General features: G+C 46.5%; 1 protein-coding gene across 1 annotated transcript in view; it reads right to left on the reverse strand.

Annotated features, from left to right (window-relative positions):
- The window catches only part of LOC142573170 (cytochrome P450 3A24-like), a 97,933-nt gene that overhangs the window by 51,951 nt on the left and 32,594 nt on the right, over nucleotides 1-13,388 (reverse strand). Inside the window, exon 5 of the mRNA XM_075682739.1 lies at nucleotides 9,207-9,323. Coding sequence (XP_075538854.1) covers nucleotides 9,207-9,323 — 117 coding nt within the window. The remainder of the gene's footprint in view (nucleotides 1-9,206; nucleotides 9,324-13,388) is intronic.

Below are 13,388 nucleotides of genomic sequence, written 5' to 3' on the forward strand. Positions count from 1 at the left end.
GTTGGTCAAAGTTGATGCTAATAAGTACAGAAAACTTCTCTGTTCTTTTGTAGTTATAACTTGAAACACACATATCTATGCACTGTGTTTACTTCCAGGCGTATTGCTCTATTTATTTTAAGTTTACCACATGTGCCTTTATGAACTAGAACAACAAAGATAGCAAGTATGTGTTGCGAGAACTTGTGACATGCACAATACAAGAACGTTATGTGGACAGGGATCTGTTAATGCGTTGTTTCTTGAGTGTCATGACCTCTTATTATGCTTATCATAAGATATCATGTTTAATAAGTGTGTGAAACTAGGCACTTGTTATGTAAACGAATAGAAATTAAGCATTGCTGAATAAGTAATCTTGTGATTTTTGTTCTGAGATGCATTATTCGCAGCTTTAGTGAACGCAACAACTGAGAGAATAGTTAAGCAAGTTCGCGATGAGATCAACAAATTAAGAAATGAAATGAATACAACACACCAGCTTGTATAACTTCAGGAATGTCAAACTGTTATGTACACTGAAAAACCTTGCACGCTACATCTCAACACAGGCACATGCTACTTAATGTGCATTACAACATCCACAATACAACACACACACACACACACACACACATATATACATATATATATATATATATATATATATATATGCCAAGCTAAAGTTTTCTCGCTAAAGCACATCGTCAGACACAGCTAAAAGAACTCCATGACATTTATATTACACCTATCGCGCTCATGCAAGCACGCATTTGCAGACAAACCGAGTACCCGCGAGTACTGCCTCGTAAGTAAGAATGGACGCTGCATCAATTCTACATGCAAACAGACTCGAATAACTGAATCTCCTTTTACATGTACGACTTGAGATCATCGTCAACATCAGCCTGGTTACGCCCACTGCAGGCCAAAGGCCTCTCCCATACTTTTTAACTACCCCGGTCGTGTGCTAATTGTGGCCATATTGTCCCTGCAAACTTCTTAATGTCATCCGCCCACCTAACTTTCTGCCGCCCCCTGCTACGCTTCCCTTCTCTTGGAATCCAATCCGTAACACTTAATGACTATCGGTTATCTTCCCTCCTCATTACATGCCCTGCCCATGCCCCCCCCCCCATTTCATTTTCTTTATTTCAACTAAGATGTCATTAACTCGCGTTTGTTACCTCACCCAATCTGCTCTTTTCTTAACCCTTCACGTTACACCCATCATTCTTCTTTCCATAGCTCGTTGCGTCGCCCTCAATTTAGGTAGAACCCTTTTCGTAAGCGTCCAGGTTTCTGCCCCGTATGTGAGTACTGGTAAGACACAGCTGTAATACACTTTTCTCTTGAGGGATAATAACGGTTTGCTATTCATGATCTCAGAATGCCTGCCAAACCCACCCCAGCAGCCCATTCTTATTCCTCTGATAATTTCAGTCTCATGATCCGGATCCACCGTCACTATCTGCCCTAAGTAGATTCCATTACCACTTCCAGTGCCTTCTACCTATCGTAAACTGCTGTTCTCTTCCGAGACTGTTAAACATTACTTTAGTTTTCTGCACACTAATTTTTAGACCCGCCCTTCTGCTTTACCTGTGCAGGTCAGTTAGCATGCATTGCAATTGGTCCCCTAAGCCAATAATTTTTTAGTCGATGTATTCATTGGCAGGCAGAGAGCGGTCTTGAAAGCCACCCTCAAGATCTTGTCGGCCTGTTTCGTCTCGGACGGTCTGAGGTGGTAGTAGGGCAGGCTGTATGTGATTCCGCTCACCACCAAGCTTCTGACATGTCGGAGGGTGTCACTTTCCTTCATGCCTCTGTTCTTGGATGATACGCGGGAGATCATGCGTGATATCGCCTTGACACTGGTTTTGAGGAGCGTAACGGTGTGTGTGACCCACAGGTTGGACTGCATCCACATGCCCAGCACCCTGAGCAATGGCTTCTCTGGTATGAGGTGTACCTCGAATTTTCTTGTTGGGTCTGTGGGGACCGTGTGGCTACCCCAGCATCGCCAGACTCGTAGGAATTCACATTTCTCCGGGGAGCCTTGTAGTCTCCGTTGACTGACGTATTCTTGGATGAGGTGAACTGCAGTTTGCAAACGTTCTTTTTCAATGAGGGCCCTGTTGTGGTCCAGAGTGTTATGTCGTCTCGCCGATGGCGTGCCGAAGACCTACGTCCTGCAGCTTTTTAGAGGCAGATCATAGCGACGTTGAAGAGAGCGGGTGAGTGACAGCTCCTTGTGGTGTGCCCTTGTTGGGACGGTGGTTCGCTAGAGTGTGGATCTTCTTCAGCTCCACCGTGCGGTGGCTCAGGAAGCTCTGAACGTACTTGTACGTTCGCTCGCTGGAGTTGGTGTTGGCGAGCCCTTCTAGGATTCCTTGGTGGCTGTAGTTGTCGACAGCCCCTTTTATGTCGATTGCCAGGAGGGCGTGTTCGCCGCTCCGGGAAACGTGGCTGAGCAGCTCTTCCTTGATTTGGAGTAGTACGTCTTGTACAGACAGGCCTGCGCGGAAACCGAACACGTGTCCAGCAGTTGTTTGTTGTCTTCTATGTATCCCTGTAGTATCGTGTTTACATTCTTCTCGCACACCTTGCCGAGGCAGGACGTGAGAAAAATGGGTTTGAGGTTTTCAGTTGCCAATTTCTTGCCCTGTTTGGGAGGCATTATTATTCGTGCTTGCTTCCACATCGCCGACACCATACTTTGTTCCCAGCCTTGGTTGAAAAAGGCCGTGGTGGGCGCGGAGATGGACATGCCGCAGAGGTGTCTGATCATGGAGTTCGTGATGCGGTCCTTGCCTGCCGCCATGTGTTACGGGTGGTGACTGCGATGGCCAATGTCATTTCATTATCTTTGATAGATTCGTCCATTAGTGGGTTGGGTTGTCCTCTGTAGGGTGTTCTACATGGTTGTGTGGGAGCGGGATCTCCATAGCACTTGGTCTTAATGGCGTCGATGAGGTTTCGTTGGCTACCTCGTAGGCGTGTAGTAACCGCTCCAGAGCTTTGTGTCCTTGTCCTTTGGTTTTGGAGTATGTGCCACATCTGGGCTGCTACATCTTGGCCAGGGTGCCACCGAAGGAGTCGCAGAATCTATACCAGTTCCCCGAGGTGAGTTCCGTGGCATATTGTTTTGCTTCCGCTGTTATTTACACTATGCATGTCTCCATTGTCCTGTTGTTCTTTTGCGTTTTCCAGCGGTGGGTGAGGCCCCGTTTGGCATCCCACAGGTGTTGTAAGTGGGGATCCACCTCTGGGGTCTCTTGCGTTCTGGCGATTTCCTTTGTGTGGTGCTTATATCGATAGAGGTTGTCGCACCGGTCTTTCAGGTTCGTTATTGTGTCTACGTCATGTTCTTGGGCTTCCCAGATTTTTGGTTAGTCAGTCAGTTTGGCTGCGACGATCCGCCTGCGCAGGCGTCTAGTCTGTAGTGTTATGTTCAATATGTAGTGATCGCAGCCTAAGTGTTCGAGTGTGTTGAACCATTCGGTTCGCGTGGTTTGTGTGATGAAGGCGAGGTAGGGAGTGTCGCGTGTTACATCGTTCCCTTCCTTCGTTGGTATTGTTGCTTTCTTTATGGAGGACTACGGTGACTCTGGAGCCGCTATGGATATTTTTCAGTATATTTATATACTGCTCGTGTGCACTCCAATTCCGTAATGCCTGCATGACTGCTGAGGTTTCGACTGAATCAAACGCTTTCTCGTAATCAATGAAAGCTATATATAAGGGTTGGTTATATTCCGCACATTTCTGTATCACCTGATTGATAGCGTGAATAGGGTCTATTGTTGAGTGGCCTTTACGAAATCCTGCCTGGTCTTTTGGTTGACAGTCTAAGGTGTTCACAGTCTAAGGTGTTCCTGATTCTACTTGTGATTACCTTAGTAAATACTTTGTAGGCAACGGGCAGTAAGCTAATCGGTCTATAATTTTTCGAGTCTTTGGCGTCCTCTTTCTTATGGATTAAGATTATGTTGGCGTTCTTCCAAGATTCCGGTACGCTCGAGGTCATGAGGGTTTGCGTATACAGGGTGGCCAGTTTTTCTAGAACAATCCGCCTACCATCATTCAACAAATCTGCTGTTACCTGATTCTCCCCAGCTGCCTTCCCCCTTTGCATAGTTCCCAAGGCTTTTCCATGACTTGAGATAGCAACACACAAATTTGGCTTATTGTCTTGCTTTCTTAGTGGCCCGCGTTGTCGGTCGCGAATTTTGACGCAATTCCACTCCGGTTGCTGAAATCTACAGCAGTGCCTGTAGAATAGTACTAGAGACAAGGAGCAATACACATTCCACGCAGTCTTTTGCTCTACATTCAAAGCAATTTTCAACTGCTCCATAGGAGCTATTGAACGCGGCCCCCACAGTTTTCGAGTTCCCCCACTCACGATTGTATCTTGCAAGCTACGCATGCGTCGCACGTATCAGCTTGAACTCACTGACAGCACGAAGATTACGGCAACACGTGCATGTGAATGCCGACGACTATGTATACCCTTGGTGTTTCCTGAATAAACGTTATTTTCATTCTTTGATTCCGTCCAAACATGAGAGGACATGTTTGCCTTTTCGAGACTGCGATATGCACTCGCGGCCGCATGGAGTTCGGCGATTACCGCTCTTAGCTGGCAGCATTCCGTCCGCGAGCTCATCTTTATTCTGCTCCGCATATCATTTCGTGCACGTCCTTTAAGTTGATCTTACTTAGAACAGTCGAGTTTCCTTCCTTCTATGACGGATTTGAGCCGCCCGATTAACGGACAAGCCACAAAGTCAATTGCAGCACAACAGGCGGTCCTACGGAGATAATCGAAAAAGAATGCATCTGTCATAGAGCGCAGCTAGCACTGTTGAGTCAGAAACCGCAAACGTCTCGGCTCAGGAGCCATGATTTTCTGGCATATACGCCACAACATCTGGGCCGACGCACGGCGACGGAGATCAGGTGGAAAGTCGGCCGATCTGACTGAAAGGAAACCAGATTTGCATAATCTAATGCACTTCTTCCCTTCGCGCCATTCAATTGCTTAGACCGCTTCGTTTCGAACCGGTAACCATTATTTGGTTAACCGGTACGGTTTCACCGGTAACCAAACTCCAATTTGGGTTCACGTTTAAAAAACATCGGCTCGGATTCAGGTTCAGTACCGGCCAAAATTTTCGTTTCGTTACTCATTTCGGTTCAGGTTCACGTTCTGTTAAACACCCTGCTCTACATTATCTGTCCTGTGTGGAAACTGTAGAACAAGCCACCATCCACTGGTGTGGGAAGTTGGAAGTTCTAATCCCACCTGCCTAAAAAATTTTCTGACGAATCCCCCATCCCCAACCACTAATGGAACAGAGAGATTCATTCAGGAGGTGGGCTCCGAAAGAGCGACATGGATGAAAGGGCAAGCTTCAATGTAAAAGCAAGGCGAGGGTCAGTGGCGGTCCAAAAGAAGGGAGAAGTAGAATAGCAGCTTGGGCTTGTTGGTTTTCTATCCTGCTAGTAACAGCGCAAAATATAGACAAGAGACGAGACAGAAGAGTCTCGTCTCTTGTCTACATTTTGCGCTGTTACTAGCAGGAAGGGAGAGGTGTCGTCATGGGGCCGATCCCCTCTCCCATGCACAGAACATTGGAGCCCCACTCATGGCGCGCCAATACCTCGTTCTGGGTCGTGGTAACCATAACTGCTGAGGGGGGATCAGCTCTCAATATTCCAAACACAAATTAAGCTGGGACGAGCGCGTGCATAAAGCATGGGAGCATTGTTGCTCGTTGCCGGGCCTTCGCTTCGTCGAACGGCTCCTCATTTCTGGTGCTTGACCAAATCATCGACCACGCTGCGCGGAAGAAAAGCACTCGAAAAATATTGCAATTTGCCTGTCTTGGTAACGAATAATAAGCGCCCCCCTCCTTTTGTTTCTTGTTTATCTTTTCCTTCTCTCTGACTTTCTTTAACTTAGTAATCTTGAGAAGTCCTTGCTGTTAAGCTAGTTTACCCACTAAGTTAGGAACGAAAACAGCGCAAAAAATAGGACCAGTACGATAGACCTGGAGAACGCTGATTTGCGCACGGTAAACTATAACGAAGACGCGGGTGCTGGGCCAGGGAAGCTAAGAAGCCACCACAGCAAACAAGTGGGAGGGAAGCTGGGTGAATGGTCTCGTAGTCCACGCGGAAACATAAATATAGGATTGATAGAGGCCGCCGCGCAGCTCAACAGTCCGGTGAATGTTGAAGAATGAGACTAACGGAAAAGAACTTTTAAAACGGGAACGGGCTGATGGATACGAGGAGGAGGCGAGGGGGCCGTGGATGAGACGTCCCGAACGAAGTTGGCGGATAATTTTGTACATAACGAGTGCACTTCGTCTCTGCCCGATCGCACAACACAAGACGGCCCTGGACAGTCACCTAGCTGAGGCTCAACTACCCCGTCGTCACACGTGCTTCTAAAAGAGCCCTTCCTAACTAAACCGCCTCTGAAATCTTCAGAGTAGGCTGATGCCAGAAGACACGACACTTTCAAAGTTCTCGGAGCTACTGGCCCTTACTTTACTGCGAACTGCGGATGCCATAATCTTAACATGGGCAGTCCGAAGCAGGAAGCAGCCCTGCTTCGGACTGTCTGCCCCATTAATTCCCGAGCGCGATCAAATAAGAATGTGTGTCGCGTGATGATTACAATACCATGATCGCATTTTTCTTCCAGATGTCTCTGCAAACAAGTCGGAGAGCAGGTCACCGAAAGTGAGTGAAGTTTGCCATCATACGATACCGTCAAAATTCTAGCGCAAAGCTTTGTTCATGTATTTTTAATCTACAATAATATAGCATGCCCACAACGTCGAAAGCATGGCTGAGCGATATCCGACTTGCAAAATAGTACCCGCCCTCTCCCGTACGTAGCCGTGGCCGTACCACTCGCTGGAGGATCTGGCTGGAAAACAGCGGTTATCTGCACTGTTACCTGGGCTGCTAGAACTGTGGCCTGCAAAACAAGGTACACGATAGTGCGCTATCTTCTTTTTGCCTGACCCCGTTTTTAGCGCTGTTCGTTTTTCGGACTGTACCAGCTAGGTCACCGACATACATTACATACATTCATCAATTCGTAAATGAAATTTTAGGTTTTTTAATATCTTAAATTTCATAAATAACATAGAGATGATAGCATAATTTGATGCGAAGTTGCTGCATGCCTTAGCAATGAAAAACCTTTGTCAGAAATTAAGCAGGTGGTTGTTTCGGCGCTCAAGAACGTGCATGCTAGTAGAAGCATTCTTGTCCGGGGAGTGCTAGGAGTTTGCTTGGTGTAAAACCGCCATATATACAGGGTAAACGAGAATAATGAGGGTTAACCGAGGGGCGCGATATTATTAATCATATCATAAGAAGCCCACGAACAAAGACACCAAGGAAAACACAAGGGAAATTACTTGTACTTAGTAACTGAGTTAAAGAAATGATAAATGAACGGCAATTAAAGTGGATCAAAAAACTACTTGCCACAGGTGGGGAACGATCCCACGTCTCCACATTACGTGTGCGATGCTCTACCAATTGAGCTACCACGGCGCCGTCTTCCCATCCACTTACTGGGGTATTTATGTGTTACTACTACAACTAACCCTGGAAGTGTTAGCCAGCGCTATCACATCACTCGCAAACCTTGGCGGTGGATGTGGAACATCCTTTCTGCCGCAGATGTTAAGAGTACGTGATTTTTTTTGGTGAAAGCAACTGGGCAATGAACCCACACGTGTTACCTGTAGGCATCAATGTTGCCGGATTCGTGACCCTCGTTATGTCGTGAACAGAATAAAGGGGTTAACCGAGGGATCCGATTTTATTCCCATTGTCACAATACGCATTATTCTGGCCACTTGAAGGATGCGCATCCGTCACCTCGCCTGGCTTTTATAGCACCATCTCGCCTCCAATTCTGCGGCTAGACCACGTTCGGAGTATCGATATTGTCATTGTTCACCTTAGAACTTTATCATCGAGCGTCAGGCTCACAGAAAAAAGTTCCCCACTGGTTAAAGTGGGTGCAGGTTGGCTCCAAGCCCTACCGAGGATTCCTGGCATCAAAAAAAAAAAAGATGAGGCACTAATTTAAACTCTTTAACAGACCTTGGTATACTGCTCCTTCATTTATGCAGAATGAACACTTTCGCTTTTACGCGGATAAGTGTTTTCTTCATAAGCTCAGCAGCTAAAGCGGTTATTAGCGTAGGATGGGTAATCAACAAAATCAAGGCATCTCAGTGGTAATTTATGTCCGCAGAGCATTGTCGCTGGAATCGGCACCAGGCATGTCTTTAACACTGAGGGCTAGCCAATGTCCTAAGTCGCCGTCTAATCATGAACCTATTAAGAAACTAGTTCGTCAAATGAGACTACTTAATCACCACGCAATCGACAAGGGCCACTATATCGTCTGCAGTGGATATCAGTCAACAGCGGGATGTCCGGGAACGATCGTTTAGATGAGGCCGCCAGATCAACCCGCCATTGTTGTGTTCACTCTGTACCAATGTCACCGTCGCGAACAAGTGCAGCAACAAGGTTTCGCTCACTGCCGCATGAGCTTGCCCTGGCACAGTGAAGCTCGACAGAGTTCAACAGTAGTCTCCATAGCGTACGTTGATCCGCGTCCACAGCGCCGTCTTTCCATAGTGATACCACGAGGTGAAGCCACACTTCTGTTCCACCTATGAGTCGGTGCGGCATTGACACATACATGCACATTCAGCACTGGAATCACCGGAAGTCCTGCGCGCGAGAACTGTGGCTGCAAGGAGGCTACCAGGCATCTTCTCTGTGGATAATCCCGTCATAGCGGTCACAGAAACAAAATTATCGATTGTGCTGTATAGACCTGGCACTTGCCCTGTTGAGGGGAGAAAATCCTCCGACGCTGGTCGAGCCCGTCACCAACACAGAAGGTCTTAAAGGAGCCGCTACGCTCCTTAAGGATATGCAGGTTGTGAGATATACTGAGTTGCATACTGTGAGATATACTGAGTTGTCACGCACTGCGTTACGCTTACCTACACACTTTTATCTCTCTCTTTCTACATATATTTTTTTCATTACTATAATCTTAGCCCTTTATGCCTGCACAGATGGGTATTTACATTTATTTACGTTACCTCATTAATGCAGCACGCGTGTTCAAGACAAATCAATTCAGCCGTGAAGAAAGAGCTCACTTTTCGTAGTTTTCCTGTCGTAAATGCTGGTGACGTCGCTGAGCGAAGTTTTCTCCATTGCTTAGGATCAACATTGACCATCAGATTTCCCAAGATGGGGTCATCAAACTGCGCAACCTGGAAGAAAAAGACACAAGGAAAACTTATTTTTCACTGCCCTTACCGTCGATGGAAGGGGCTAAGGCATGACTTCGAACAATCGGGCAAAGTATGCGCTTACGGACAGGGATCAGCTGCTGTAGTAAAATTAGAAAAACCCGACTTGTACTGCGCCACTCAAGAAAAACTATATAGTACAGTAACTATAGTAATATACATATTTATTGAATCGCATAGTCGTCGTACCGGTTGGCGTCTCTCCTATTTTAAGAATGATGACGTCATCAGAACAGTTGTAGGGCTGACGGATGTGCCTACAGAAGGAAGAGTTGTATGTGATTGCATGTTGATAGAGGTCGCTGACCCCCGTGTTTTTGTCTTATGTTACAGTACATTCCGAAAATGAGGAAGAGAGAGAGAAAGTTGAAGGTTTATAGAGAGAAAGGGCGAAGAGGTTGACCAGAGGATTCGGTAGACGAAGCTGCAGAGGTCTTTTGAGACGGTGCAAGCCACTGCCGTTACCAATGTTCCCTAGTATAAGTTCAAGAACTATCAAAGTAATTCCAATTTTTTTATTTTTTTACCCTCACAGCTATGGGAGATTCCTATGATACACTGGACTACATAAGGCTTACAGGTACCCTCAGGCTACTTCACGCAAAGACGCGATGAAGGGGAAATCTGTATCATATCCACGACTGTCTGTCAAAGGCTACAAACTTCTATCCAAACATAAAGGGACCGCATTTTGCTGATCCCAGTGCAGAAGCGAATAAATCTCCATCCGGCTGATTAGAGGAAGGGGCACTAGCACCGGTGGTTACCGACGCACGAGCCATCTTTCTCAATCGCTCTGTGTGCTTACGTTTCTCATTTGTGTGCATAATACTGCAAAAAAATATATGGAACTCGGTTTCCTTCCGCGCGAGCACATGTCTCAGTTGCAGAGAGAGAGAGAAAGAGAGAGAAAGACAAAGAAAAGACAGGGAGGTTAACCAGAGATTATCTAAGGTTGGCTACCCTGTACTGGGGGAGGGGCAAGAGTACGCGATAGAGGAGAGAAATAAAAGGATAAAAAATGAAAGAAATAATGAAAAAAACATACACACACTTACGCACACACGTACACACGATACACACGAACTGTTTCTGTGGGCACTGTCACGCAGCCTGCAAAGGCGTTCCTAGTTTTACGCAGTGTCACTGTACAATCCTACGTCACACAGTGTGGAGTCCCAATTTGCCAGAAAGTCCCGTGTCTTTTAAGTACAACAGCAGCGCCCTCATAGGGGATGGCGCTGATGTTTGCGTACCCAGTTGCAGAATTTCCAGCTGCGCCTTGTCGGTGCTAGCCATCGAATGGAAGCCATACAGTTCTAATGTGGTGCCTCTTAGCGATTTGACAGAAGGCCTTGTGTTCGGTATAACAGTGCCTCGTGGTTTTAGTTTTTTTCCACTGCTCGCCTCTACCGGATTAGGTATAACTGTTATGAAGTTTTCGCACGATACAAGACGCGTCTACAGTACCTGAAATATTTCCACTGTTATCGTCAATCATACAGCAAAGCGCCGATTCTGATTAGAAAGGACCGCGTCTGATTAGATCGTATACGCGTCGTTAACTGTGTTGTACATTCTCTAATATACGCAGTACCAATGTTCACTCAGCAAGGTATGGTGGGACATTATATGTATAAATACCGGACGCATTTCATCCAATTGATCCATGAGGTCAGATTCGACGACTGATGACTGCGCTAGATCCTAGCGTTTTGATTGGAGTGTTGCTTGTTAGTCTGGTCTCAAGTTGGTGAAAAAGGAGTTACATGTTTGGTTATTAAGTGTCACAACACCGTCGCAATATTAATACCTCCGTTCTGGGACTCTGCTGTTGCATTTCACCCTAGTGTCAGTGACGGGCTCACAAAGTGGCAGAAGGTAGACATTTTCTGAATAGGTGGCATATCGTAAAAGGACGACACATATGTGCGAGGACGCGTCAGAAAGTTCTTGCTCCTATTTTACACTGGCCAACATAAGGTACATAAAGATAATTGCAAATATAACGTACTATTCTAGGTACCTAACATTATTTTTCCACATAATCCCCACACCGCTTGAGACATATTTCGCATCACAACACTAAATTTGAGAAGTCCCTATGGTAGAATTTATCCAGCTGAGTGTGGAGCTGCCATAAGACTGCTGTCTTGGCTTCATCGTTGCCATGATAGTGTGTATAAGCGCGACTGAACGAGGACGCAGAAAGAAGCAGATACACAGAGACAGCGCTTCTCTGTGTATATGTTTCTTTCGACGTCCTCGTTCAGTCGCGCTTATACACTCTATCATGGATTCTAACCAACTGGCCCGCCGACGTGTTTTAACCAAGTTCATGGTTGCACGTGAATCGGTGTCCTGCCAGGAACTTCAGCGGATCGAAAACGTGGAAATCACTAGGTGCGAGGTCCAGACTGTATGCTGGGTGGTCCTGACTCTCCCAGTGAAATTACCAGAGTTCGTCGGAGGTTCTGATTGTAACACGTGGCCTCGTATTGTAGTGGAGGATAACCGCGTTGTCTTCATCGAGAATTCCTCGGCGTTTTCGCCTGATGGCAGCTGGCAGACGTGACAGTGTGGAACAATAAATGTCTTTATTGATGGTTGCACCTTGTGGCATGAAATCCAGCAGGAGCGGTCCTCGGAGATTCCAGAAGACCGTAAACATCACTTTCCCAACAGATGACGCTGAACGTATTCTTTGTATGTATGTGTGTGTCACAGGCGAACCCAGATGTTTCCATTCCCGCGTGAAATGTAGTATCCAAGTTTCATCGCAAGTAACAATGCGGTCCAGGAAATTTTCATCCTTCTCGGCATACCATTGCAGATAACTCAGTGAAGCAATCATTCGCTTCCTTTTCATCATGTCATCCAACTGCTTAGGCACCCACCGAAATTAAACCTTCCGGTAACCCAAGGACCCGTGAACGATGGCGTAAACACTCCCAAACGAAATGCCAAGCTCCCGGGAAATGTCCTTGAGGTGCACACGCCGATCCGCTTTCAGCATTGTATCCATGCAGGAAATGTCAGTCTGCGACGCACGCGGCCTCCGCAAACGATCATTGTCACGCAAGTCTTCACGGCCCTTTTGCGAACTCACAACACCACCACCTCACACTTCTCAAAGCGAGGCGCCTTTCCTCATACGTGGGCTGCATTTTCCAGTGTATTTCGATGGGTGTTCGTCCCTTGTTCCATAGAAAATGAATCGCAGTTCATTGCTTGTACGCCATGGACGTATGAAGCAAAACCGCCATCTTGAACAACTGACACCAGCGCCGTACCGAGGAGCTACCGGCAGATAAGGCCAGGCCGGTCCAAGAAAGGTCCATCGCTGAGCATGAGCATGTCGACTTCAAATTACAGCAGCAATTTAGCTAAAAAAGCGGCGAATATTCTTTCTGATTCACCCTCGTACTATAAGAAACAAAAGTTTGAGGGTCATTGATACCACGAAAAAGCAAAACAAATATTGTCACCACCTAGCGACGCAGTTTGAAATTTAGACGTGAGGTACCTTCTTTATGACTTACAGCTTGCCTCTCTCTATTGTGAGCCATTCAAATATGCAGAACAGTAATATTTATTTTTTTCGCGTTGTAGACTTTCGTCCTCAGTACTACGTGTCCCGCACTTGTGGTAAATTCACCGAGCCACCTCCTCTAGGACATGCTGTTTTCAAGTGTCTGTGACTTCACTGCTAATAGAGTCCTATAACATGCGCCTTGGTATGCCAAATCCATCGATGCTTTTTTTCTAGATTACAGTTTCTTAGTGGCGGGCTACCGCCCATCTCAAAGGAAATGTATCGCTTGAGTCCCAAAATACCACCATCTCGTGCATACTGTGCCGTCGTAGTGACGACGATAAACGCAGTAACAAAACTGAATCACAAACCTTATTATTGGGTGAGCCTGTGCCCACAAACGCAGGGGACACTATAATTGCAATGATAGCGGCGAACACAGTCAGTGATCGTCGAAATCTGATCTGCGGGTCAAGCATGTTGGCTTGACC

The sequence above is a fragment of the Dermacentor variabilis genome, chromosome 2, assembly GCF_050947875.1.
Source record: "Dermacentor variabilis isolate Ectoservices chromosome 2, ASM5094787v1, whole genome shotgun sequence".
NCBI classification, from domain to species: domain Eukaryota; kingdom Metazoa; phylum Arthropoda; class Arachnida; order Ixodida; family Ixodidae; genus Dermacentor; species Dermacentor variabilis.